Genomic DNA, 27,580 nt, shown 5'->3' on the forward strand with positions numbered 1-27,580 from the left:
CCTTTCTGGTTTGCACTTTCCCAGGTCACCTGCCCGAGTGCGCTGGGGAGGCGGTGAAATACAGCAGAGTTTTAAGTGATGGGCACTCAGCTCCACGAGAGAAATTCCCTGCTTGATTCATACTTTCTCTTGCTTCTGCTTGGAAACAGGTCTTTCATCTGGCTCTTTAAATACTTCACTGGGCAGCTTTTGATGTCTTGCTTAAGCTGTCTTAACGAAATAGCAGTGGTGGGACACGAGCGCTGTGCCTACACTTTTTTTCTTATGATTCAGCCAGTTTAAAGTTCTTAACAAAGAATGCAGTGAGAATGCCGTAAGTGGAAGGATAAGTGAAGAAGATTACATTAACACCCGTGTTTTATGGGCGCTTCTAGAGCCAGGGATTGGGAAAGACTTTGTTTTCTCACCGTTTGCTGGAGCACCTCTGCTCCTCTGCTCGCAGCAGGGCTGTTTTGTTTTTTTCGTTTTCTCTTTGTTCTTTGGGGGTGCTGTTTTTCACGGGTGGCCATCATGACTCACCTGTGCTCCCAAGGCTGTGCAGTGGCAGCACCAGGCTCCCTCTGTGCTCCTGAGTCCTGGCAGCTTTCCTGCTGCAGCGCCATGCCGGGTGGGACTCGGAGGCCGGCTCTGAGAGGCACTCTCCTGAACCAGACACGGGGAGATATTTTGCATTCCGGATCGGTTGAAAATACCTTTCTGACATCTAGCCCCGAGGTTTCTGGTTGTTTTGTAATTGGTCAGCATGGAAGAAGACAAATTTTATAGCTGTGCAGCGATTTAACCTTCATTCACCAAATATGAGTTTTTACCAGGTGTCAGGGATTTCCTTCTCACTAAAAAACAATTACATATTTTCTTTTTTTGGGGCAGGGGCAGTCTTGTATTATTCAGAAATACAGGTAGCTTCTTAGAAACCAGTTGTTTCATTCATTATTTAAACAATTTTTTTTTATCTGTCAAGTGACATACATGAGAAAATTGCACTAAATTCAGTTGCAGATATTTGCTAAAGAACAGCTCGTTGCTAACCTTCCTGGGTTTGGTAGTTGAAGCTGGAACACTGTCTTGTGTTTCTGGGTGTGGTCAGAGCCCCGGCTGCTGCTGGGCTGTGGCAGCGCCTGTCTCAGGGCCGCCACCTCACCTGCTGTCTGTGGTCTGTGGGGTCTCCCCTCCCTTTTTGAGGCTCCTGCTGCAGTGTAACACTTCGCTTTTCACGTGCATCCCTAGTGCTGAGAGCTGTTTCGCAGAGCAGCTCTGCAGTGTCACGGTGCTAGTTAGTGCGGGAAAAGCTGGGCACCGGCTGCCCTTGCTCCTGCTGCCCCTGCGTCCCCTGCTGGGAGGGCTGCTGACTCGGAGTGCGAGGCCACGGCGCAGCTCAGCTGCTCCACCGAGGCCTCATCTCCTGCAACTTGACTTTATAAAACTTGGGCAGCCTTTCAAATAGGACAATAGCAAGGTAAAGGAAAGCGCCTAACTGGCGTCCTTCCTACTGAAGAGGCATCTGAAGCCAGTTCCGCGCTGTTGTAAGGGTGAAGACATGGGTGTTCACGGAGTGGTGTAGACTGGACGGCAGTAAGCAGTGTGTGTCCAAGAGATGTTAAAGATGTTGGTATTTCTGATCCAGTCGTTCTCTCAGGAATTTCTACAAAGGAAATCATCCCTGATAAGGTTAAAAAATTGTGTGTGTGGCTGCTCATTACATTGTTGCTGAAAATTTAGAAATGCTACAAACACCCTGAAGAGGAGGCTGGTGGTTAGAGCTTGTAGTAATAGAGTAGTTTACACCCTGGAGAGCCATGTTTTCAAGGCACTGTGTGTAACGAGGTGATCTGCATTTCTGAAGCGTATATGTATTTTTTAAAAGACTGAAAATATCAAGAATATTCTTGGGAAGATCCCGCCCCTGAGCACGAGGCTGTGACTGCATCTCAGCTGGGCTGCAGTGAAATTTTAAGGGGATGATTTTCTTGCTGAAGTGGATTTGAGTTCTCACTGTCTCCTTTTTCTTCTTAAATATTTTTAGTTATTTGTGTTGTTTGAAAGAGAGTCAGAGACAGAACCCATCTGTCATCTCATTCCCCAAATGCCGACACTAGCCAGGGCCGGGCCAGGGGCCGGGAACTCAGTCTGGGTCTGTCTCGCAATGACTGGCAGGGACCCGAGCAGCTGAGCCATTGCTGTTCCCTGCAGGGTGGCATGTAGTAGGTGACCAGATCCGAAAGAGCTGAGACTGGGCCCTGGCTGCTGACTTCCCCGGTAGTGACTTAGCCACTAAGTGCTGCTCCACCCCAGCCTTTTTCTGACCCTGCCCCTCACATCTGCTGCCTCGAACCTGTGCCTCAGGGTGTGGTGGGGCAGGGACTTAGGAAGGGTGAGTGGCCGTCCTCTTCCTGCCCCTCAGCCTCCAGTTACCAAGACTGCCTCTTCCTTGGGTACTCTGCAGACTTTCTGTATTGGAAGGCAGTGCCTTGGTCTTCGGACGTGACCTTCTCGTCCCAAGTTTTGCTCTTCCTGTGGTGCTGGTTTAGGACAAAATAAAATTTTTATTCAGCCTAGTGAGTTATATATGTGTGTTTGTTACTCCCATTTAATTTTAGCAAAACACAGAAATTTGCACAATCCTCAACCCACAGTTTGGAAATAAAGCTTCTAAAAGAAGCTGCCTTGAAGGATGATTAGTGGACAGAGAATCTGCTGATCACTGTGACTTTTTTTTTTTTAAGAGGTTTTATTTACTTACTTGAAAAGCAGAGTTACAGAGAGGCAGAGAGAGAGAGAGAGAGAGAGAGATCTTCCATCCGCTGGTTCACTCCCCAGATGGCTGCAATTGTGCCAATCCGAAGCCAGGAGCCAGGAGCTTCCTCTGAGTCTCTCATGCCGGTGCAGGGGCCCAAGGACTTGGGCCATCTTCTGCTGCTTTCCCAGGCCACAGCAGAGAGCTGGATCGGAAGTGAAGCAGTCAGGACTCAAACCAGCGCCCATATGGGATGCCAGCAGTACAGGCAGCAGTTTTACCTGCTATGCCACAGCGCCCCCACTGTGACTTTTAAAGAAATTCTTGTCGCTCTGTCTTCAGTTATTGATGATCTCCTGGGGGAAAAAAATACCCAAGTCATTTACAAATTAATCTATCAGGATTGAGTGTTTACATTTGCCCACAGTATCTAGTGTCAGATTACTGATACCTTTTGATTACATAATGTTTGAAGGTGATCCCAGAGTTATGGAAAGATTCGTCACTTGAAACCTCTAAGTGTTGGACTGCCTCAGGTCTCAGTCCTGAGCCCTTCAGTGTGTCCATCCACTCGCTCCGGAAGATCTCCAGTGCCCAGGATTTAAAGACCACTCACGTGTCATAAGGGATGGACAAGAGCTAATAGAGTAGTTAAACAGCATACTGTACTAGAAGTTACATGGCCTCATCTCTCGTAGAACGCCTCCCGGTGCTGCTGTGAGATGCTGAGGTGCCTGCATGATGAGAGTGACACGGGCCGTGTTGCCTTGGGGTCGTAGTGCGTGAGGGTTACAGGGATGGCTGTCATGCCACCCATGGGTGGGGAGCTGAAGGGAGTGGCACCAGCTTCCATCATGCTGTTCAGAATAATGTGAAATCTGAAACTCGAGATTCGTTTCTGTAATTTCCCGTCTGTTGTTTGTGGAGCATGGTTAACTAGTGGAAAGTGCAGCCACGGTCCAGAGCAGCTCACAGTCACCATCTTAAAACCTGGATTGGATTGTTTCGTTCCGCTGCGTAAAGTCTTCAGGGGCCGTGGGGAGGAATTACCATCTCCTGCCCTGCTGTAAGTCTGGATCACCCGGGGAGCAGGTGGTCCTCCTCTAGGGTGGTTCAGCTTAGAAGGTTTGACTTCACTGTGGCTCAGAAGCAGTAGGTTTTCAGTAGAAGCTGTGCTTTGAGTTTTGATCTTTGGGCTGTGGGCGCATGGTTTGGTGTTCTTCAGTGATGTGCTCAGCTGCTGCTCCCCCGTGTCACTTAGCTGGGATGTTTGATAGGTTTGGTGTAGTTAATCCATCTTTGACGTGGGCTACTTTCAGCTCTCTTGTAGGGGTATAACCCCATTGTAAGTGGAGGAACCTCTGTTTATGTGCCAAAATTGTGGTCCCCAGGGTTCACATTCATGGGCAGGAGGTGGGCCCACTGCACTGGTCCTGTGAAGGCCCTGGGTGATTTAGATTCGCAGTGAAGACTGAAAACTTGTTCCCTCTGTGAAGGGCATCGTGACCACCTGAAAGGCTTGTCGAATGCTGTCTGTGGACTCCACTCCAGAGGTTCTGGTCCAGGTGAGCTGGGGCCTCAGAGGAAGCTGCTGCTGCCGCCGGCCCAGAGACGCATTGAGAACAGGGCTCAGCAGGGTCGGCTTCTGTCCTGCGGCTGCCTCTCAGCTCCGCCGTTGCCTCTGGGCTCGCACAGTTACTTCTGTAATGCGGGATGCCCGCTCTTCCCGACTCAGGTCTTGGTATTTCTCACTCCCCCTGTGGTAAGGGCTCTTGCCCGCTGGAGAGACAGCCACTCTGGTTGTTCGGTCTCAGTGTAAGTGTAAAACAGTCTGTCCTGACCACTCCTCTCAAGTAGAGCCTGCTGGGTCCCTCTCAGGTGGATGGCCCTGTTTATTTCTGCCTTGGGAATTATAGTCTGTGAATATGTTTTTATTGAGTGTTTACTTCCCTCTCACCCCACTAAGTTTTACTCTGTACATACCCATTGGTTAGTTCCTGAGTTGGCATGGTGGAATCAGTCATAAGACATGTTCTGTCTTCTTCACATACATGTGTAATTTTTTTCTGCTTTTTTTTAAAAAAACATTTATTTATCTGAAAGGCAGAGTTAAAGAGAAGCAGAGGCAGATAGAGGGGTCTTCCATCCGCTAATTCACTCCCAAATGGCCACATGGCTGGAGCTGGGCCAATCTGAAGACAGCAGCCAGGAGCTTCTTCCGGGTTTCCCATGCAGGTGCAGGGGCCCAAGGACTTGGGCCATCTTCCACTGCTTTCTAGGCCATGAGCAGGGAGCTGGATTGGAAGTGGAGTAGCCAGGCTTGAACTGGCGCCCATGTGGGATGCCGGCACTGCAGATGGCAGCTTTGCCCGCTGTGCCACAGCGCCAGCCCCCATGTTTAATTTTTTAAGCAAGCAGTTATATGTAGTTATTGTCTAAGGACAATGCAAGGGGTACAGAATGAATGAATTCACATGGTTCTTATAATTGAAAGCCCCACATTATAATGTTTGAGTCAGACGTGCAAACAAATGGCCGCCGTGTATACTGTAGACTCCACAACTGATGGAGGCCCGGACCTGCCTGTCCCCACCGTGGGAAGGAGACCTAGAGAGTCCAGTGTGCAGAGCTCCGTGTTGTGCTGCTGATGTGTTGGGCTCTGCTTCTGGTACCCAGGCATGTGGCAGTGTCTCCCTCAGAGAGAAGCTCAGTTTGTCAGCACCAGGGGCTGCTCTGCCCGTGTTCTTTCTTCTGGACCACTGTGGGGAGTGGAGGTTTGCCCACATCAGATTGAAGTAGGTCAGAACAAAACACAGATCTCATTAACTGCGAAGTCTCTGTGACCTCAGGGCAGGAAACTCATTCCATGTTGAGAGGCTCTAGTGAGAGGCCTGAACTCATTGCACTGCTAGGATACCCATAGGAGACACTCCATTTTTACTATTAACTTTATTTCATTATCATATTCCCAGGGAGGTATTGAAATCCGAAGATTACATTTCATTTTAAATTAATATCCAAAGGCATTAGAGTCAAATTCTCTTGCTACTGTGTGTTGAAATACAAAGAAACCAGGATTTAAAAGTGCTCTGCTCCTTGAGCTGTGACGGGGTTCTTGCTGCTTCTCTAGGCTCTGGGCCCTTCGATAGCTGCGGCCTGGGCTGCTCTTGCTCAGACCTGTGTGGTTCTTTCGGGAGCACCAATACCAGATTGCTGATACGCCTCACTTAGGGAAGTTAGCAGAACATAGGATTTTCAAAACACTTGGGCCCCACACCAGTCTCCTCAAGCTAAAGTCTGTCCCCAGAAACCAGCACGTCATGGTTGGTGCCAAAGAGCAGACTGTGGCCGAGAGAAGGGGCTGGTGGAGGAAAGCTGGTGGGCCTGTGCACTTGGGAGCAGTCTCCTCACTCATCTATCATCTTTTTTTTTTTTTTTTTTTTTTAAGATTTATTTATTTATTTGAAAATCAGAGTTACACAGAGAGAGAAGGAGAGACAGAGAGAGGTCTTCCATCTGCTGGTTCACCCCACAGTGGGCTGTAACGGCCAGAGCTGCGCCAATCTGAAGCCAGGGGCCAGGAGCTTCCTCAGGGTCTCCCATGCGGGTGCAGGGGCCCAAGGATTTGGGCCATCTTCCACTGCTTTCTAGGCCATGAGCAGGGAGCTAGATAAGGAAGTGGAGCAGCCGGGACTCGAACTGGTGCCCATATGGGATGCCGGCACTGTAGGCGGTAGCTTTATCCGCTGCACCACAGCGCCGGCCCCTGATCTTTAATCTTGTGCTCCTTCATAGGAGTAATTCCGGTGAGTCCAGGCCACGCTTCTCTCCTGGGGTTTGTGCGCAGCTCATGGTTTCTGCTGCAGTAACTACTGCATCTCCTCTACTTCAAGAGCTGTTAGAACTAGGTGCATTTTTCTGTTCCTGACCTACATCTTTATTTCCATATTCTTTCTATGTATTCTATTCCCTAAGATTTCAACTTTTATTCCTTAAAAAACAAAACAAAACAAAAAAAACTTCCTTCAGCTAAGTCAGCATTATTGCTTTGTTTGCATTATTCCACTGCTTCTGTTTCCCATCACTCTAGTTCCTCTTTGATTTGCTGAGCCTTTTTTTTTTACTTCTAGAGACAGGATGTTCCAAACCACACCTTTCAAAATTACAATATTTTGTTGAATTTACTTTTCTGCATCAGTGCCTTGAGATAGTATCCAAGTGCATGGTCTTCCTAGTCTTTAGCACTCACCCCACCTCTCAGTGTGATACTCGTATCGGTTCCGACATGTAAGCAGTTTTTTAATCATGAGAACTAAAAATTTTAAGCATCATAAATAGGGACTAGACATGACCAGCGGTTCTTTTGTGTCTGAGGTGGTCAGGGATACATCATTGAGGATCAATTGTGGATTTTCTCCTCTGCATTAATCTGTTCATGCATTTTTGAGAAAACTTGGAATGATCATGTTATATTTTAGTAGCATATTCAATTTAGTTAACCTAATAATATTTCTAGGATTCTTTTGGGGGTATCTTAAGTTTAAACAGCCTGTGTCTTTTTTGCGTCGGCCTGTGTTGTCCTGACTTTGGAATAGTCATACTAGTCTCATAAACTGAATTGGGAACTTTCCCTCTTTTTATATTGCTTTTGGACAATTTGCATGCAAAATAGGTGACCTGGTCCTTGAAAATTTGGTGGCACTCACTTGAAGAGCTGTTTGGTCTTTGTTTTTGTCAGTGAGTCATTGTCATTTTAATATCTATAATAATCATTATGCTATTCAAACTTCTTATTTTTTGTGTTGATTTTGGTGTTTTTCTACTTTGTTTAGAAATATTCATTCCATTTAGATTTTTTTTAATGTTCAGAATGCTTTGTTTTATTTATGTTGTCTTTAAATATTTGCTACTTTTCATACTATTGTTTTTAAAAGGATGTCTCTGTGTTCTCCCTCGTTGGTCTTTCTGGTGTTTTTCCATTCTGTCAGTGTTTATGTGCACCAGCTTTTGGTTTTGGTTGGTCTTGCATGGTGTTGTGGCGCTCTGTCTAATTCACTGACTTCTGTCTGTGTGAAACAGCAGATGAGAGTGATGTCAGATTTCCACTCAGAAATTATACAAGACAGGAATCAATGGAATGACATCTTTAAAATGCTGAAAGAAAACTGTCAGTCCAGAATTTTACATATACAAATAGAGTATCATTCAAAAGTAAGGATGAAATGACGTTGTTTCCAGACAGAGTGTAAGCAGAGAGAACTTGTCACCGGCAGAACTGTGCTGCTCTGCTAAAGGAAATCCTGTAGGAATAAAGGGAAATGATCGCGTGTGGACACCTGATCTGTACATGTCTGAGAACGTTAAATATGTGGTAAAGGTAACATAATTTCATTCTCAGTTTTAAATGTTAAGATGAAAGGGGGAATAAAGAGCAGTTAACGACGAATGGAAACAGATGACAGAATGATAGACTTCAGGGGCCAGTGCTGTAGCATAGTGGGTAAAGCTGCTGCCTGCAGTGCCACCATCCCATATAGATGCCTGTTTGAGTCCTGGCTGCTCCACTTCCAATCCAGCTCTCTGCTGTGGCCTGGGAGAGCCGTAGAAGATGTCCCAAGTCCTTAGGCTCCTGCACCCACGTGGGAGACCTGGAAGAAACTCCAGGCTCCTGGCTTCAGATCTGCACAGCTCCAGCCGTTGCAGCCAATTGGGGAATGAACCAGCGGATGGAAAACCTCTCTCTCTCTCTCTCTCTCTCTCTCTCTCTGCCTCTGCCTCTGCCTCTGCCTCTCTGTAACTCAGACTTTCAAGTAAAATAAATAAATAAATTAAAAAAAAAAAAGATGGACTTCAACCCGGTCATGTTGGTAAATACATTAAGTGTAACTGACTTTAATATGCAATTAAAAGACAGAGACCATTGGATTGGATTTTTTTAAATCAAAAATCGATTATATGATGTATACATTAAAATTAAAGATAAATAAAAGTGAATGAAAAAGATGTACCGTGCAAGCACTTGCAACAAGGCTAAACTAGCTGTATTAATATCAGTAAAATAGATTAGAGGACAAGAAATACTCCTGGGGGGGAGGGTTATTTCACGATGACTGAAGGGTCATTTCATCAAGAATACATAGCAATCCAAAGTGCTGATAGCAGAGCTTCAGATATCTGAAGCTAAAACTGATGGAACTGAAAGGTGATACAGGTACGCAGTCCTGGAGATCTTAACACTTAATACTTTCCAGAACAAGCTGAAGAACGTCAGAATGGATATAGAAAACTTGGTCAGCTCGAGGAATCGCAGTTTAGAGCACACTGCCCTGGCCAGATAGCAGCATACACCTGGAGCACTGACCTAGCGGGCGCACGTTGAGCTGTACGGCAGATCTGAATGAACTGAAAAGAACGAACGTGTCCAGTGCGTTTTCTGACTAATAAAATTAGAAATCGGCAGTAATACCCTTAAAGGTCTCAGAATGCTTACAGATTCAACAATAGGTTTCTGAACAGCCCATGTCTAAGGCAAATTATATGGAAATTAGAAATATATTGAATTTGATGAAAATGAAGATACGGTGTATGTAAGTAAATTTGTGGCTTGCAAAGCTAATAAAATCAAGAGCAAATTATGCCAGTGTAGAAGAAGAAAATCGGAATGGAAGTCACTGAAGCACGAAACAGAAAATCAGCGTACTCAACACAATTGATAAATTCTGTATCAGGGTGCTTCCTGCTAATGCAGGCTGCATTGATAGCTGAAGGAATTGGGTTCCTACCACCCACGTGGGGTGTCTGCATTGAGTTCTGGGTGCCCAAGTTTTGGCCCCTGGTCTAAGGCTGTTATCATCCTTTGAAATACATGAAAGTGGTGATGCATTGTAAACAGTGGTGGCTTATCTCCAGCCATGCACTGTTGGTTTAAAGTTAGAACATGAAACACTAACTTTTCATATGAAGGGTGTAATAGGTGGGGGTGGGGAATGATACAGTTATCTCAATACAGAAGAACCATTGACACAAAATTCACCGCTTTTTCGTGACAAAATTTTCTACAAATTAAAATTTAAAGGAACGCCCTCACCATAATAAAGGACATCTGTTTAAAAAATTCAACGCTAATTAACATTTTTAAAATATTATTTATTTGAAAGTCATATTTAGAGGGGGAGAGACAGAGACAGAGAGAGGTCTCCAGATGGCTGCAATAGCTGGAGCTGGGTGGACCTGAAGCCAGGAGCTTCTTCCTTATCTCCCACGTGGGTGCAGGGCCCTAAGCACCTGGGCCATCTTCCTCTGCCTTTCCCAGGCCATCGGCATGGAGCTGGATTTGCGGTGGAACAGCCAGGACACAGACTGGCACCCATATAGAATGCCTGCACTGCAGCCAGCAGCTCTACCTGCTACACCATGACACCGGGCACAATAGCTAATTTCATACTGCGTATTTTTTTGCTGATGTCAAGAATAATACAAGAACGCTGTTGGTACCACACGGGGTGACACTGTGCCCAAGATCCCAGGTAGCATGACGGAAGTGCTCTGTGTCCGTCTGCCTGTACTTTGACAGGTGTGGGTGCAGCTTACTGTATGTACAGTGTATCTCACAGGTGCATTTAGAGTCCCACCAAGGCAGCAGAGGGCAGTGTTAGAGCAGTTCGTCTTGGAGATGTTGGCGCAGCGCGTGCCTCGGGCTTTGCAGAGATCAGGAGTTCTCAACCAGCTATTTGTTCCAGGAGCGCTTGTGTAAGACTGATGCCGAAACTTGGACATTTGTTCTGGAGTTGGAACCACAAGTGACTGTTACCTGTAGCCAGGGTTGAGAACCACAGGCCTAGACTTTGGCCCAGAGAGAGCTTGTCTGCAAATGTGGGTGCGGCTTGAGGCTTGTTCCCCCCGCTCTGGCGACTGAAGCAGTGACTTGATCTTGAAGTGCGCAGTGCTGAGCTGCGCAGAGCGTCCTGGAAGCAGTGCCGTGCAGAGGCAATGGTGCGCTGTTTGTGGAAGTGGTAACGTTTGAGGCCTCCTTGCTGTGGCGGTAGCAGCATGGCCTTCACTCAGAGGAACCCGTGTCTGCGCATTTCCTGATTGTGATGGAATGTTGTTGGAGGATGGGTGCTGGGTGTTGACGGACAGCTCTGGCTGTTTTCAGGTATGAATGGTAAAGGCAACCTGAAGAGATTCAGCACTGAGCAAAAAAAACATGACTGATGGCCGCCACTTCCTGTAGTCTCCTGGTGTGCTCGGCTCTGTTCTGAGCACGGTCTCGCATGGTCCTCACAGTAGCTCTGGATGTGGGCATGGCTCGCTTGTTCCATGGAAGAAGATCTAGACTGGAAGTAGTTCAGAAAACTCCCCAGGGCCACACTGTTAGAGGACTGAGCAGGAATTCATAGTCTGCCAGCCTCCCGCTGTCGTGGCTGGGCATCGGGCAGGGGTGGAGGCTGGTGCTGCTGCTGGCCCTTCACCCCGCGGCTGCCCCTGCTGGGCTCGCCCCCGACTGACCTCTCCCCATCCCCAGACCGCGTCCTCGCTGGTCATTCTCCTGGGGTGGGGTGTGTGTGTGTTGGGGACCCATCATTCCCAGATGTCGCTGAGATTTGATGTGGCATGTATTTAAGCAGGAGTGCTCCCTTGGTGTTGTGCTCTTACCTTTCGTTGGATTTCCCTGTGGCTGTGCCCAACATTCGGTGTGAAAGCAGCCAGAAGGGGCGGCCCTGCTTGCTGTCAGCCTAAGGTGTTTTTCCAAAGGGGCTTTGAGGCCCGTTCACCTTGCAGTGTTCTCTCACGTGACCGCTGGCGTGGCGGGGAGTAGGTAGCACGGCAATTAGCTGTCCTTCTGCTTAGAGTTTACTTCCAGAGGCTAAGTGTTAGTTTGTGTAAGCCAGGCTTATTGTCTGCTGAGGTGCCTTGCCCTGTGGCTGTGTGTTGACGGAGCTTGGCTCCTCAATGTGAGCTACAACTTGTGACTCATTTATTACGGGTCTGGAATCAGTTCCCAACTTGTTAGGTAAAGAAACAAACAGCTCCCTTGTTTTATGAAGTGCTAACAGAAGAAAACTTGCTAATTTCTAATTGTGCTTCTTGCTGCAGCAGTAACCTTAACCTTGGCAGGGAAGCCTTGCAGTCAGTCCCCCGTCCTGGAACAGTTGCATCAGTGCCGCGTTTCCCGGTGACCTTAGCCTGTGCTCGTTCTGAGTGCGTATGCGCTTTCTCATCCTTGTCTAGAATAAGTAACTTACGTGGTAAACACTTAATGAGCTTCTATAAAAAGTTCCCCTGTATCCTTTCGTAATGTAGCAGTGTAAGTGAGGAATAACTGCCTGGGTTCACACGCCCTCAACTCTGGCGTAATCACGATTTCTGAGATTCCAGGTTCTAGCGTGTGACTTGGTTTCCTTCTGAAGAATGTCTTACCCACTTAGCATAGCTCAGAATTCTGCCACCCCCTCTTTTTTTAAAAGGAAGTGAGGTGTGGTTTTGTTTCTGTTTTTGCATTGAATGATTAATCTTGAATAGGCTTTGGCCTGGTGCAGAGTGGAAGGCTAGATTCAGCCCTTGGAGGCCTCCAGTGTCCTTGTGCTCTTCGGAGCGACCGCCCACTTGTCTGCCGCAGCGTTCATCTTGTCTGTTAGCAGTGTGGTGTCCCCAGCGACTGCCCTGTGCACAGTGCTCCTGCTTAAACGAGCACCTGCCAGTGTGCTAACCAGACAGCAGTGCGCTCCATACTCAACAGGCATTCTTTGAAGTAGGCCCTTCATCCCAGTTCTGCAGATAAGGAAACTGGAGGCTCCTTGCTTGGCCCACGGCCACTGGGTTCGTAGCTGGACTGACTGCCTGCTGCCCACTCCACATTCCTGTGCTGTGTCCCAGTTCCTCGGCCAGTCTGTGCTCCTGTCTCCCACCTCTGCTCACTCCCTCCCTGCCCAGAACCACAGCCATGTTGTTCTTCCACTTTATTCCTATCGATTCTTCTCGTGATCTAAACATCATTTCTCCAGGGAGGCTTTCCCAGTGAGTCCCGTGCTGTGTGCTCCCCTGGCTAACCTGAACCGCGGGCTTGGAAAATGACCTCTGTCTGGCATGGAGGTGCACCCGTGTCCCTGAGGAGTTTGGATCTCACATCACATAGAACTGCTGAGGGTCCACTGGTGGTCCTTCCTTGCGACGCCCATGCTAGGTGCTTGTGTTCTCTTTACCCGGTGTCAGCAGCAAGGCCAGTGCATTTGACACTCGCTCTACTTCCACTGGAGGCTGGGTGATGGGCAGCCTGTCCTGCTGGCAGATATATGGCTGGTGAGCTTTGGATACGTTCCCAGTTGGGACCACGACCAGCTTGCCATAAGACTTACCCTCTGTGCTTCTCAAACACGTGGCCCCTTCCAGGACCAACCCTCCATCATGGCCTAACCCTCCATGCTGCTGCACCTCAACCGTCTGTGACAAAGAGTAAGTTGCCTTTCCCCTAAGACCATCCTAACTAGCTTTTAGTAGCGTAAAATGAATTACTAGGGAAATAAAGTTTTAAAAAAAGACTCAGAAAGTTCAAGCCCAAATGTTATTGAAAGAATCCAACTACATGGCCTGCTAGATTGCCAGCTCCTCCTCTTCTCCTGTCCCACAGAAGGCAGTGGCCCCATGCCTCACCTTGGACTGTACTTCCTAGGGGCCGCTGCTGTGGCACAGTGGGCTAAGCCACTGCCTTCAGTGCTGGCATCCCATTTGGCTGTTTGTATCCTGGCAGCTCCACTTCTGATCCAGCTCCCTGCTAATGCACCTGGGAAAGCAGTAGAAGATGGCCCAAGTGTTTGGGCTCCTGCACCCACGTGGGAGACTGATGAAGCTCCTGGCTTTGGCCTAACACGTCTCTGGCTGTTGTGGCCATTTAGGGAGTGAATCAGCAGATGGAAGCTCTCTCACTAATTTTTCCTTTCAAATAAACAAATAAGTAAATCTTTTATTAAAAGGAGAGCCAGTGATTACCAACTAATGCATTCCTCTCTTTTGGCTCCTGTGACACTGAGCCTGTCGGTGGCACCGAGATCCTTGGTGGTCCTGCAGCCGAGCCATGCAGGTCTGGGCTTCCTGCAGGCGTGGGGCTGAGGGGGCTCCCCTCACAGCAGCCGTGCATTTCACTGCTGGGTTGTCTCTGCTCTCAGGCCTTCTTTGAAGCAGACAAAGCTAAGAAATAATAGTTTTGGGGAACAGAACAGTATCATGTGTTCATACTAATATTTTTAATTTAATTGTACAATTAACTTCTTTGAGACTTTTTAGGCGGAAAACCTGGGTTCCTAGTGCTGTAAGGCAGATGTAAAGCAGTGGTCCAGGATAACAGTCCCCACATCTTTCCTCCCATTCTGGTGACTGAAAGTGGTTCTGTGATCTCAGGATGTATCTCTCTAGGGATGGAAAGTCAGAGTAGTATTTTAATTCTTTGCTTTACATACTATTAGTTTAATTGTTTGCTGTAAGTTTTTATAGCTTTGATTTTAAAAATTGTATAACAGTCCTCCAAAATCAGAATTACACAAAATCCATTCCCAGTGTCTGTTCTTGCTGCTTCTGCCCCATCCTCCTCTTCACCCTGTGGGCAACCCTGACTAGCTGTTGAGTTAACCCTTTGTTGTTCCCCCAGTATTTAAAAAAAATGATACTCCTCCTATATAATAGCAGTCACACTTCAGCTGGTTCTGCACTGTCTTTCGTCATTCATCATTGTATCTTGGTCATGGCTTCAAAGCAGTTGATCAGCAGCCACCTCTGAAGCCAGGAACCAGGAGCTTCCTCCAGGTCTCCTGCGTGGTGCAGGGGCCCAAGGACTTGGGTCATCTTCCACTGCTTTCCCAGATCACAGCAGAGAGCTGGATTGGAATAGGAGCAGCCAGGACTCAAACCAGTGCCCATATGGGATACTGGTGCCACAGGCAGAGGGTTAACCTGTTGCGCCACAGTGCCAGCCCCAATTAGTACTATTTTTAATTTTTTATTTTAATTTTAAAAAATTTTATTTAAGGTATACAAATTTTAGGTGTTTCACATATACAGATTTAGGAACCTAGTGATATGTCCCACCCTGCCTTCTCCTTCCTTTCTGAATCCCTCTCAGATCTTTACAATGATCTATTTTCAGTTTACTTCACACTCAGAAGGTTAAGCCTGCGGGTTCCACACTGTGGCATAGTGAGCTAAGCCTCTGCCTGTGGCACTGGAATCCCATATGGGTGCTGGTTCAAGTCCTGGCTGCTCCACTTCCGATTCAGCTCCCAGCTATGGCCTGGAAAGCAGTGGAAGATGACTCAAGTGCTTGGGCTCCTGCACCCATGTGGGAGACCTGGAAGAAGCTCCTGGCTCCTGGCTTTGGATCAGCTCAGTTCTGGCCATTGCAGACATTTGGGGAGTGAACCAGCGGATGGAAGATCTTTCTTTCTGTTTCTCCCTCTGTCTGTAACTACATCTTAAATAAATAAAATCTTTAAAAAATAATTTGTGGGAGAAGTGGAATAAATAAGATGTTTATTTAAAAAAAAAAAAAAAGATTAACCCTACACTAAGTAAAGAGTTCAACAAGTAGTAAAAAGATAGAAGGAAAAAACTAGAACACTGTTCAGGGCTGTAAATAATCGTCAAAGGTCAAAATGTTGATTTTACTCCTATATGTTACATTTTTGGTACGGTACTCTCTTACCACAAATCAGGGAGAACATATGGTATTTGTATTTTGGGGACTGGCTAATTTCAGTAATTATAATGGTTTCTAGTTGCATCCATTTTGTTACAAAAGACAAGATTTCATTCTTTTTTATGGCTTAGTAGTACTCCATGGTGTGTGTGTGTGTATATTTTTTTTTTTTACCATAATGTCTTTATCCTGTCTTCAGTTAATGGGCATCCAGGTTGATTCTATATCTTAGCTATTGTGAATTGAGCTTCTGTAAACATAACTCTTTCATATTTCAGTTTCATTTCCCTTGGGCAAATTCTCAGGAATAGGATTGCTGGATCATTTTCAACTTTCTGGAGTATCTCCGTACTGTCATCCACAATGGCTGGATCAGTTTACATTCCCACCAACAGTGGACCAGGGTACCTTTTTCACCACATCCTTGCCAGTGTTTATTGTTTGCTGATTTCTGTGTGAGATTCTTTCTAACTGCGGTGAGGTAAAACCTTGTTGTGGTTTTGGTTTTGGTTGGAATTTCCCTGATAGCTGTAATCCTGGGCATGTTTTCATTTATCAACCACTTGAATTTCCTCTTTTGAAAAATGCCTGTTCAAGTCCTTTGCCCATTTCTCCATTGGACTGTTTGTTTTCATGTTGTTGACTTTCTTGAACTCTTTATAGATTCTGGATATGAATCCTTTATCAGTTTCATGAATCGCAAGTATTTTCTCCCATTCTGTCAGTTGCCTCTTCCCTTTGTTGAGTGTTTCCTTCGCAGTGCAGAAGCTTCTTAGCTTGATAGCATTCCATTTGTCAATTTTGACTTTGATTGCCTGTGCCTTTGGGGTCTTTTCCAAGAAGTTTTTGTCCATGCCAGTGTCTTGCAGAGTTTCCCCAATGTTCTCTAGTAATCTCATGGTATGTGGTCGTATATTTAGGTCTTTGATCCATTTTGAGTGGATTTTCATGTAAGGTCTAAGGTAGGGGTCTTGCATTGTTCTTCTGCATGTGGAAATCCAGTTTTCCCAGCACCATTTGTTGAAGGACCATCCTTACTCCAGGGATTGATTTTAACCTCTTTGTCAAAGATGAATTGGTTGTAGATGTGTGGATTGGTTTCTGGAGTTTCTGTTGTGTTCCATTGGTTTGTAGGTCTATTTCTGCACCAGTGCCAGGCTGTTTGGATTATAACTGCCTTGTAGTACGTCTTGAACTCTGATATTTTGATGCCTCTGGCCTTGTTTTTGTTGTAAAACATTGCTTTAGTCAGGGTCTCTTGTGTTTCCTTATGAATTTTTGTGCCATTTTTTTTTCTAGATTTGTGAAGAATACCATTGGTATTTTGATTGGGATTGCATTGAATTTGTAAACTGCTTTCAATAGCATGGACATTTTGATGAAAGTGATTAATCTTAGAAGTTCTTTCTCAGCCTTGGTATTGTTTGAGTATACAAAGGCTATTGATTTTTATGTGTTAATTTTATATCCTGCCACTTTACAAAACTCTTCTTAGCTCCAGTAGTCTCTAAGTGGAGTCTTTTGGATCCTCTCTATATAGAATCATGTCATCTGCAACTAGGGATAATTTGACTTCCTCCTTCCCAATTTGTATCCCTTTGATGTCTTTTTCTTGCCTAATGGCTCTGGCTAAAACTTCCATGATTATATTGAATAGCAGTGATAAAAGTGGGCATGACATCCTTGTCTGCTTCCAAATCTTAGTTGAAATGCTTCCAACTTTTTCCCATTCAATAAGATTTTGGCTGTGGAGTCGTTACAGATTGCTTTGATTATGTTGAGGAATGTTCCTTCTATATTCCATTTGCTTAAGGTTTTCATCATGAAAGGATGTTGTATTTTATCAAATGCTTTCTCTGCATGATGAGATAATCATGTTTTTATTCTTCAGTTTGTCAATGTGATGTGTTGGCTGCAGGGGTCTTCTGTTGTGTCCATATCTTATTTTATTTTATTTTATTTTTATTTTATCTTATTTTATTTATTTGAAAGACTTACAGAGAGAGGTAGAGACAGAGAGAGAGAGAGAGATCTTCCATCTTCTGGTTCACTCCCTAGATGGCCGCAGCAGCTGGAGCTGTGCTGATCTGAAGCCAGGAGCCAGGAGCTTCTTCCGGGTCTCCCACATGGGTGCAGGGGCCCAAGCACTTGGGCCATCTTCTACTGCTTTCCCAGGCCATAGCAGAGAGCTGGATCGGAAGAGGAGCAGCTGGGACTAGAACCAGCACCCATATGGGATCCAGGCGCTTCAGGCTAGAGCTTTAACCCGCTGCACCACAGCGCCAGCCTCTGCAGATGTTTCTCTTGCTTACCCGGGGAATGCAATTCTTCCACTTTTTTTTTTTTATAAGGATTTATTTATTTTATTCAAAAGGCAGAGTTGGGGGGGGGGGGAGGAGGGATGGCGGGGAGGAGAGAGACAGACAGACAGACAGACCTTCCATCCACTGGTTCACTCCCCAGATGGCTGCAACAGCCAGTGCTGGGCCAGGCCGAAGGCAGAGCCAGGAGCTTCATCCAAGTCTTCTATGTGGGTGCAGGAGCCCAAACACTTAGGCCATCTTCTGCTGCTCAGGCCATTATCAGGGAGCTGATTCAGAAGTGGAGTAGCCAGGACTTGAACTGTTTTCCACATGGGACACTGGCACCACAGGCAGAGGCTTAACCTGCTATGCCACAGCACCGGCCCCCTCCTCCACCATGTTGCAGTCCCTAAATTACCACTTTATGTCTCTTTTGAAGTATTATCAGGTTGATATAGATGTTTTGGATAACTGTACAAGCCGTGTTGTAACATTGAGAGAAGAAATTAAAAAGGAAAAACAGACATATTGTGTGTGATCTGTGGTTCTAACCAGGCTGTTGTAAATTTGTGCTCTTCCTCTCCAGGTGAATGAGCTGGATGGCATTCCGTTGATCCTGGACAGCTGCAGAATCGATGACAATAACCCCTGTATCCTTGCATGTGAATCATCACGTACAGGTCACAACCAGGGGCCTTGGCCCACATAGTTGACTAGCCTGCTTGCCTGTTCCTAATAGCCAAGCCACTTTCTCAAAGCTGAGGTGTTAGAATAGCTCTGTAACCGTTGCAGTATACTAAGTTAAATTTTTTGTGGCAGTTGGGACATTCTCAGCCAGCATGGCAGTAACACGTGCCGTTCATTCAAGGCGCCTGTGCTGTGTGTGCCTCCTTGGGGTGTGAGCATGGCACACTAATGACTTCAGGGACCTAGGGCTGCAGTCCTTGGGAGGGGCTGTGCTCACAGCGTGGAAGCCTAGGAGAGGCATTTCAGTGGCTTCGAATTCTGCACTTGCAGGCCCTGTCCTCCTGCCCCCGTACTGCAGCTGGGGGCTCGAGTTCTGCGCCTTCCTGGGTTGGCCGCCCTTGCTGGAAGGCACTCTTTTCCCACCATGTCACTAAGTGGTTGTGTGTATGAAGCTGACCTGGTACGTCAGTGAGTAACCAGGGTCCTAGCACAACCTGCTTACTTCTGAGATGAAACCAACTGTTTGACTTCCATGGTGAGAGCCAGACTCAGTCTCGTCTTTTGCCCTGGTCACACTGCATGCTGGGGGTCTGAGTAGGCCTTGTGAGGGTTTCAGAGTGTGGCCAGTAGGAGGCATTGAGGAGGTGGAGGAGGTGGGGGGGGGGCAGGGCATTTAAAATCAGTGCCCTTAGGATAGCCTGCATTGCGGAGAGAGCAGGAGATGATGAGAAGCACATGTGTCAAAGTAAGTAGACTGAAAAATGCTTGTTTGTATTAAAAATGTTCACACTTTTCTGATTAGTAACAGGAAAAGGAATCCTTTAAGGTTACAGTAGTCCATACGACCAGTCAGGAAAGGCAGATAGCCCAGCAGCCTCTGCGGGGTGAGTCAGCTCAGTGCGTGGCGTTGTTGCCAGTCGCTGCAGCCTGTGTTTAGTAGAATTTGGACAGTTTTTAGGCCCCCAAGAAAAAAAGAAAGCAGTACAAGAATGTTCAGGTACAATTGTAGATGTCGCATTTCTCAATGAAAAAAAATGCTGTAAAAAAAATCAACAGTTTACACTTACGTTCTCTGAATGGACCTTCTGGTGAAGAGTTTTCATCACTAATCATTTGGCAATGGCCAGAAACTAAAAGGCTGCTGGACACAGGCATGCTGCTGGTCTGTGGACGCGCCACGTGTGGTCCATGCTCAGGCGCCTGTCACTTGCTGATCTGTGGACATGCCACGCGTGGTCCGTGCTCAGGCGCCTGTCACTTGCTGATCTGTGGACACGCCACGCGTGGTCCGTGCTCAGGCGCCTGTCACTTGCTGATCTGTGGACACGCCATGCGTGGTCCGTGCTCAGGCGCCTGTCACTTGCTGATCTGTGGACCTGCCACGCGTGGTCCGTGCTCAGGCGCCTGTCACTTGCTGATCTGTGGACACGCCATGCGTGGTCCGTGCTCAGGCGCCTGTCAGTTGCTGATCCGTGGACATGCCACGCGTGGTCCGTGCTCAGGCGCCTGTCACTTGCTGATCTGTGGACACGCCATGCGTGGTCCGTGCTCAGGCGCCTGTCACTTGCTGATCCGTGGACATGCCACGCGTGGTCCGTGCTCAGGTGCCTGTCACTTGCTGATCTGTGGACACGCCATGCGTGGTCCGTGCTCAGGCGCCTGTCACTTGCTGATCCGTGGACACGCCACGCGTGGTCTGTGCTCAGGCGCCTGTCACTTGCTGATCTGTGGACACGCCACACGTGGTCCGTGCTCAGGCGCCTGTCACTTGCTGATCTGTGGACACACCATGCGTGGTCCGTGCTCAGGCGCCTGTCAGTTGCTGATCCGTGGACACGCCACGCGTGGTCTGCGCTCAGGTGCCTGTCACTTGCTGATCTGTGGACATGCCACACGTGGTCCATACTCCAGCACCTATCGCTGTCCACCCGGCCAGGTGTTCATTCACTCACTCACATCTTCTCTTTGAGACAGCACTTCTGTTTCAGCAGACAGTTCCTCAGTCCTTGTTCTGTGTTTCCGCCAACACCTTAGTTCATCCTGATGACCACCAGGATGCAGGTACTGTTGTCGTCATCACCATTTTGTAATGAGGAACTACACTGAGTCTAATGACTTGGCATCAGGTCAGAGCCAGAGCTGGGACTTGTGAGTGCCCAGTGCCTAGCTGCCTTGTTTGGCCTTCATACAGGTCACTGGGTGGGGACAGAACATGCACAGAGAAACCATGGTAACACGTTCATACAGTGAAGAAATTATTCAGAGCTCCTAACTTTAAATGAAAATGCACACTAATGGAGCGTGGCAGGCTCCTTGAGAATACTCGGAATCATTAAGTGATAAGATGTTACAGTTGTGTTTAGTGGTAGATGTCCTCACTAATTCCTTGGCATTTTGTGTATTGAGACTCAGATTTTAAAGGCATATAAAATATGTATAATAAGAAATACATACAGAAAATCAGAGCAAAAAGAGAGTGATGATTGGTCAGCAGTGAGGAAACATGCCCCTCGAGGTTTGCTTTTTAAATACAGACCATAGATTAGAATCTGGCCTTCCGAGAACCAGCGGGCTGGGCACGCGATGCCAGTGACAGCGTTTACCTCGTGGGAGGGCCCCTTCCGCGCTGTGATTCTGCTCCTGCTCACTGGGAGGGTTTCTGAACAGTCACTTGGCGCCGTAATCCCACTCCTCAGCTCCCCGTGAGAGAGCATTGTCTCTGCCTCCACTTTGCTCACTTTGTGGTTTACTCTCAACTGGCATTTTGTTTGCCATGTGCTTGGCTGCTGTTGCTTGGTTTAACAGTACTGACCTTGCCTGTCTGCTGTGTGGTGCACATGTCCAGCTCTGTGCACCACGTCCTGCCTCCACTGAAGGCTGCATGGCCACTCCCTGTTGCCCACACGGCTTCTGAGGAGGCTGAGCACCTTCCAAGATGTGTGTTTGCAATTTGAATTTGTGTGTGCGTGTGCACACAGTGTGTCTGATCGAACCTTTTCCCGTTTTTCCATTGAGCTACCTCTACCATTTGTTTTGTAACAGATCTTTATGTTCTAGATGGACCCTCTTTGCCAGCTCCAGGTGTTCCTGCTATTTTCTTTTAGCCACATTGCTATGTATTTGGTTGTTTGCTGTGTTTCTTTTGAGTAGCAGAAGTTCTTAGCCTTCCGCCTGATGGCTGGCATTGTTTTACATGTGTGTCTTGTTTGGAAATATTTCCGTCTCCCAAAGTCGTAATAGTCTGAAAATTATTTTGTAGCTTTACCTTTTACAATTCATTTATAAAGTGAATTTAGGTGCCGATAGGTAGCCCCATCACCATTTGAGGGTAACCCTCTTTATCTGTAAAAACTGTTTTCCCATAGTATCAGTGTAGCTACCTAACTTACTTTGTGTTAGCATTCACGTAGGTCTTGATCACTCTCCAGGGGTGGGGAGTCTGGCCCGCAGGCCATAGAAGGCCGGTAAATCATTTCTTCTGGCCCCGCCAAGGCAACCACAGTGTTTGTGGTTGCCCACAAATGATGTTCTCAGTATCCCAGTGGCCCTTGGGAGCTAAGACTCCTACCTCTGTTCTAGACTGAGTTCCTTGAGCCTTGCGGGCAGGGTCCCTGGTCTTCATCTCAGTGATGACACGCTGGTGGACGCCCCAAGTGCTTGCTGCATGGGAGGACGAGCAGCGGGTTCGTGCGTCTGTGTCTGTGCAGGTGTGGGTGGGTGCGTGTGGGCGTGTGTACTTAATTATTTTGGAGGCAGGGTAGCTCTCAGCTCAAGAGAAATTTCTCCATGTTTTTTGGCTCTTTAGTAAATTAAGTATTCATGATTTAGCAGTGATATTGTTTTACATTTGGTTTGTTTAACCCGTTCTTTTAATAATTAATTGCAGGCAAGCTTTAATGAAGTATAATTTAAATTTTGTGTTAAGGAACTGGAGATGTTTCAGATAATGCTTAGATGAGGAGTCACTGCAGCTGGTGAATTTCTCTGTAGATAAACTGGTCTTGTCCCTGGACGTGAGCACACTCCATGATAGAGTGGGACCCGGGATACCTTGGGCCTGTGGTGGTTCCCTGTGGGGAACCTGCAGACAAGACTGTAAAAGTCAACCTTTCTCGGCCGCCTGGTGATGGGGACTCCAGGCTGGCCTATCCGATTCAGCTGGAACTGAGACGGCCCTCAGTGGGACGGGCTGGAAGGTTTCCTGGTGCAGTTCTTGGAAGTAGCTTACAGGGACCACAGGGATCTCCAGTTCCTGGGGCTGGAGGGCACCCCCGCTGCTGCTGCTTCAGGAACTGGAGCCCAGCTGTTCACTCACCCCACTCACTTCTGGGTCACCCACAGTAATGACATAGGAGCCGATGCCATCGGAAAATTCCAGCTCCACTACCACAGAGTCCCTTTCTCATTTGTCAGTGTGTTGTGGCAAGTGGGGGTTTTGTTGTTGTTGTTTCCAAATAGAAACAGCTGAACTTTATTTGAAGTGTTTTTCTTTCATTCTTTTTTGATCTGTGTTTTGATGGGTTGTCCTTGATGTGGGCTTCTTTTTTATATTGTTTTTATTGGGGGAGATGAGTCGGACAGGGAGAGGTTGAAAATCCCAGCTGGGTTCTTCTGCGTTTCTTCTGTGTTTCTGTTTTTCCCTCCCTCTTTCCCTCCCTCCCTCCCTCCCTTCCTCCCTTCCTTCCTTCCTTCCAGACCTCATCAATAAATAAAATTCACTTTAATACAAAAATGCAAGAGTTTATAGGAATAACGATCAAGCTGTATTTTCCCCTGTTTACTGTCTTGAGAATTGTGGTGCTGTGGTAAGAGCACTGGCACCATCCCAGGCTGGGGAAGCTGTAACTGGTGCCACCAAGCACCCTCCTCCTGAACCGTACACACAGGCGCGGAGCCACTCAGCGTGAGATGCAGAGGACCTGTTCGATCCAGCATCTCTGGTATCTTAGCAACAGCTCCTGGCTGGCAGCTGGAAACTGAAGGAATCGGACATACTGGGGTGGGTGAGTGCTCACGGAAGTGCCTGCTGACTCTTGTTCAGTGTTTAGGCAAATAGAACTGTTACAGAACGAGACCACACAATTCAGTATCTCAGTCCTGCTCCTTTAGGTGTGTCTGCTCAGTTTGGTGTCCCTGAAGGCAGTGGTTGGCACTGGGTTGCGGCAGTGTGCAGGCTGGTGTGCGGCTTGGCATGGCCTTGGGGTGGTGTTAAATGAACGCTTCCAGGTGTGTGGGGGTGCACTCTGTGAATCCCCCCATCCACCTTGGGCTTCTGGGGTCCTGCGCTGGAGCCAGGCCTTTGCTCTCGTCTGCTGGGCCTGGTTAATGCAGTTTACCTGGCCTGAGGGTAAGACTGCCTTCAGAGATTCCAGTCTGCTGCTTGCTGGGCTGAGGTGCTCGGTTCGAGCCGTTAGGACAGCGTTTTCTGATCTGAAGGCGGCTGCTTCGTCCTCCATGTCACTAGCTCAGAGCAGACCTGGCGCAGCAGTCCCCACGTGGGCAGCGTGGTGAGTGCCTTGTGGAGTGGCTTCCTTGGATTTCTTGTCTGGCTCTGACGTGGCAGTATTTTCCTAAGTTTACTTCGCAGTGGTTGCTGTTCATGTTTTAAGGACCACCATGTGAAATTCATTTGAAAACTCAACAGAACTTTATAGCCTTGATCCATATTCCTGCGGGTCTGCGCCCTGTGGCAGAGTGCGTGTGGCCCCAGCTTCCGCTCCCGCAGTCAGGCAGCGTGTTCGCGGGCTCGTCACCCTGCACTCCTCGTGTGTCCTCTGCACACACAGGGCACAGCAGAGCGCTTCCGAGCTCCTGCCTTTGTGTTTCAGAAGTTTCACACGTGAGCTCCAGGGCTGGCCGTGGGGTCACACGCCTGGCTGCCGCCCTGCAGCGGCGTCCTGTGAGCACTTCATCTTGAGGAGCACGCTGATTCCAGTGAGCGGGTCATTGCAGAGTCTTGGGCATTTTAATTTTTTTTAGATTTATTTATATGAAAGGCAGAGCGACTGAACAAGAGAGAGATGGATCTTCCATGTGCTGGTTCATTTTCCAGTCACAGCAGCCAGGGCTGGGGCCAGTGCTAGCAGCCTGGAACCTCATGCAGACCTCTCACGTGGGCAGCAAGGCCCGAGTATTTGGGCCGTCTTCTGCTGCCTTCCCAGAGGCATCTAGCAGGAAGCTGGATTGGAAGCAGAGCAGCCAGCACTCTGATATGGGATGCCAGCGTCACAAGCTGCAGTTACGACCCTGGCCCTTTGGACTCCTTTTTAAATCACAGTCAGTTTGGGGCCAGAGTCATAGCTTACTGGGTAAACGCGCTGCCTGAAGTGCCAGCATCCCGTATGGGAACTGGTTCGTGTTCTGCTTCCCATCCAGATCTCTGCTAATGGCCTGAGAAGAGCAGCAGAAGATGGCCCAAGTGTTTGTGCCCATGCCACCCTACGTGGGAGATCTGGAAGGAACTCTTGGCCCCTGGCTTCGGCCTGGCCCAGCCTCAGCTGTTTAGTTTGATTTACTTTCAGTTTATTTGAAAGAGAAATCTTAATAGATGGCTGTTGCAGCCATCTGGAGAGTGAACCTGGGAATGGAAGCTCTCTGTCTATCCCTCTGTCTCTGTAACTCTGTGAAGTAATTAAATAAATCTTTTTCAAACAAAAAAAAAAATCTCACCAAGCTCAGAGTTTACTTTCTCAAGGAAACCCTTTTAGAGGTTGATAATTACTTCTCCCTTCTGTCCCCAGACGGCTTTTCCAGGCTCCATCACTGCTGACTCGTCATGTTTGACTCCGTCACTCGGGCAGGTCCATGATGCTAGCCATCCCCAAGGAGGAAGGCTTGCCTTGGGAGGTCACGTCACGTGTCCCCAGGGCGGAGACTGCCTTCGCCGAGCTGCCTGTGCGCAGTGTTACATAGATGTGTATGTTTTCTTACAGTTACTCATTTCCCATTTTTTCTTTTCTCATTACCTTTCTTTGTGAAAAGCAGCTGTGACTTTTGGCTATGTTTAAGAAGTTAATAAATAACTCTTTTATTGCCATATTTAAATAGTGTTGCCACACAGAATCTATATTTTGTGAGGGACTTCAAAGAGCAGGTGGCTGGAGTTTGCGGGGGAGCAGATGTTTCAGGTGACCCTGACCAACTGTCCGCACGCTCGCCTGAAGTGACCTTGGTCAGATTTAGCAATGGCAGCAAGACCTGGTCACAACATCGGTGTGCCACAACCACTCAGCACTGTTAAATAGTAACTCCTGGCTGTTTTATTTTGAGGCTGTCATTCTTAGCAAGAATTATTATATTCTAAGACCAGCACAGTAAAACAATCTACGGGCATGTTTGATTCGTGAAGGATTCTGTGAAGGCTCCTGCCTGCCGAGTTCAGGGACGTGCTGCTCCCGACACCCGTCACAGTCTCACTGAGGAGCCAGGGTGAGGGGCTGCAAACACCTAACCCCGAGCGGCACGGCTCTCGCGTTTATGTCCCATGGCAAATGGCTGGACTCCGAGGACGCTGGGGGGAGCTGGGACGCCCGCTTTTCTGCAGGAGAGCCTGGTGGGCCGGGCGGGGAGGGCTCCTGGGGCTTCCTTAGCTCCCTGGCTGTCTGGATCCACGTCACCCTCCATTGGTGATGATTCTAGTGCAGAAACCAGAGCGATCAAAGGAACTTTCGGCTGTTCTTCCACCTCTCTTCCTTGGTCTGCAAGTCTTCTCACTGAGCTGGAGATGAAATGCTTGTGACCTGTGGGGGGCAGGGGAGGGTTGCTGTGAGCTCCAGCTGTGGCCGTGAAGTTGGTTTGCCTCCGTCCCAACAATGGCAGTTGGGTTTTCTGTGTTGCGGGGGATGACTGAGGAATGGACAGCCCTTTGGGTTCACTGGGCGAGCTGCAAACTGGCCTCCGTGCTGTGAAACCGCTCATCAATGGACAGAGCCGGGGAGAAGCGTGAGGTGGAGCTGCATCCCATTGTGTGCAGCGAGGACCCAGACCTCTGGGGATGATCACATAGTATGACAAGCCCTCCTTTAAAGTGAGTCTTGCCCTCAGGGGACAGTGTGTGGGAGTGCTCTCTGCCCGGTGGGCCTGTGAACTGCACTTAGTAAATCTCCCACACTTGAAGTCAGTTCAGTCATCACATGACTTTGAAAAGCTGTATTTTGAAACATGCATCCCAGGGCTGGCGCTGTGGCACAGTGGGTTAAAGCCCCAGCCTGCAGTGCCTGCATCCCATATGGGTGCTAGTTTGAGACCCGGCTGCTCCACTTCCCATCCAGCTCTCTGCTATGGCCTAGGAAAGCAGTAGAAGATGGCCCAAGTGCTTGGGCCCCTGCACCCACTTGGGAGACTTGGAGGAAGCTCCTGGCTCCTGGCTTTGGATCGGTGCAGCTCCAGCCATGTGGCCATCTGGGAAGTGAACCAGCGGTTGAAAGACATTCTCCCTCCCTCTCTCTCCCTCCCTCCCTCCCTCCCTCGCCCTCTTCTCTCTCTGTGTAACTCTGGCTTTCAGATAAATAAATAAATCTTTTAAAAATTTTACATAAGACAAAGAAGGACATTAATTAATAAAAAATCAGAAGAGCTAGAAGATACATGCCTGTTAACAGACCATGAAAATCTGTGGAATGAAACAGACTGAATGAAGAATTACAGTTCAGTAGTAGTGGCTGGGAATTTCAGTACCCCATCTTCATACTGGATAGAACGGCCGGACCGGAAACAGGATTTACACAGAACTGACAGACACAGGAGATCCTGCCCAGTAGCAGCCTGTGCAGGGGGCATTTTCCAGAGGAAGCCGTAGCTTAGGCCGTACATTCTCAGGAGGTGTCCAAAGGGAAATACCACACAAAGTACCCGCTCTGGCCATAACAGGGTGGTGAGAGCAGTCAGCAACAAATCATACTGGAGAATTCACAGATTTTGAATATTAAACAACCAAAATAACAAGAAATTAGAAGGGAAATTAGAAAATATTTAGAGACTAGTGAAAATAAAAACATCAGACCAAAATTTAGTAGACACAGCAGTAGTACTTCTAAGGGGGAAGTTTAAGAAATATTTACATTTAAAAACGGGATGTGTGTGTTGTGGCACGGTGGATTAAGTTGCCACGTTGGGTGCCTACACCTACTGGATCTCATTCATGTCTCGGCCCTTCTGCTTCCGATCAGTACA

General features: G+C 47.8%; 1 protein-coding gene across 5 annotated transcripts in view; it reads left to right on the top strand.

The window, feature by feature from the left end:
* The window catches only part of ATXN10 (ataxin 10), a 154,748-nt gene that overhangs the window by 114,217 nt on the left and 12,951 nt on the right, over window positions 1-27,580 (top strand). For 4 of the 5 annotated variants that reach the window (XM_002723648.6, XM_089307740.1, XM_017339764.4 and 1 more), the window contains one exon: window positions 18,309-18,372. In XM_002723648.6, the coding sequence (XP_002723694.4) occupies window positions 18,309-18,372 (64 nt within the window). Of the gene's footprint in view, window positions 1-18,308; window positions 18,403-25,149; window positions 25,200-27,580 lie in introns of those variants that run through there. The other variant, XM_089307739.1, reaches the window with a different exon arrangement.

The sequence above is a fragment of the Oryctolagus cuniculus genome, chromosome 11, assembly GCF_051225735.1.
Source record: "Oryctolagus cuniculus isolate XC-2025 breed Fujian yellow rabbit chromosome 11, ASM5122573v1, whole genome shotgun sequence".
NCBI lineage: Eukaryota > Metazoa > Chordata > Mammalia > Lagomorpha > Leporidae > Oryctolagus > Oryctolagus cuniculus.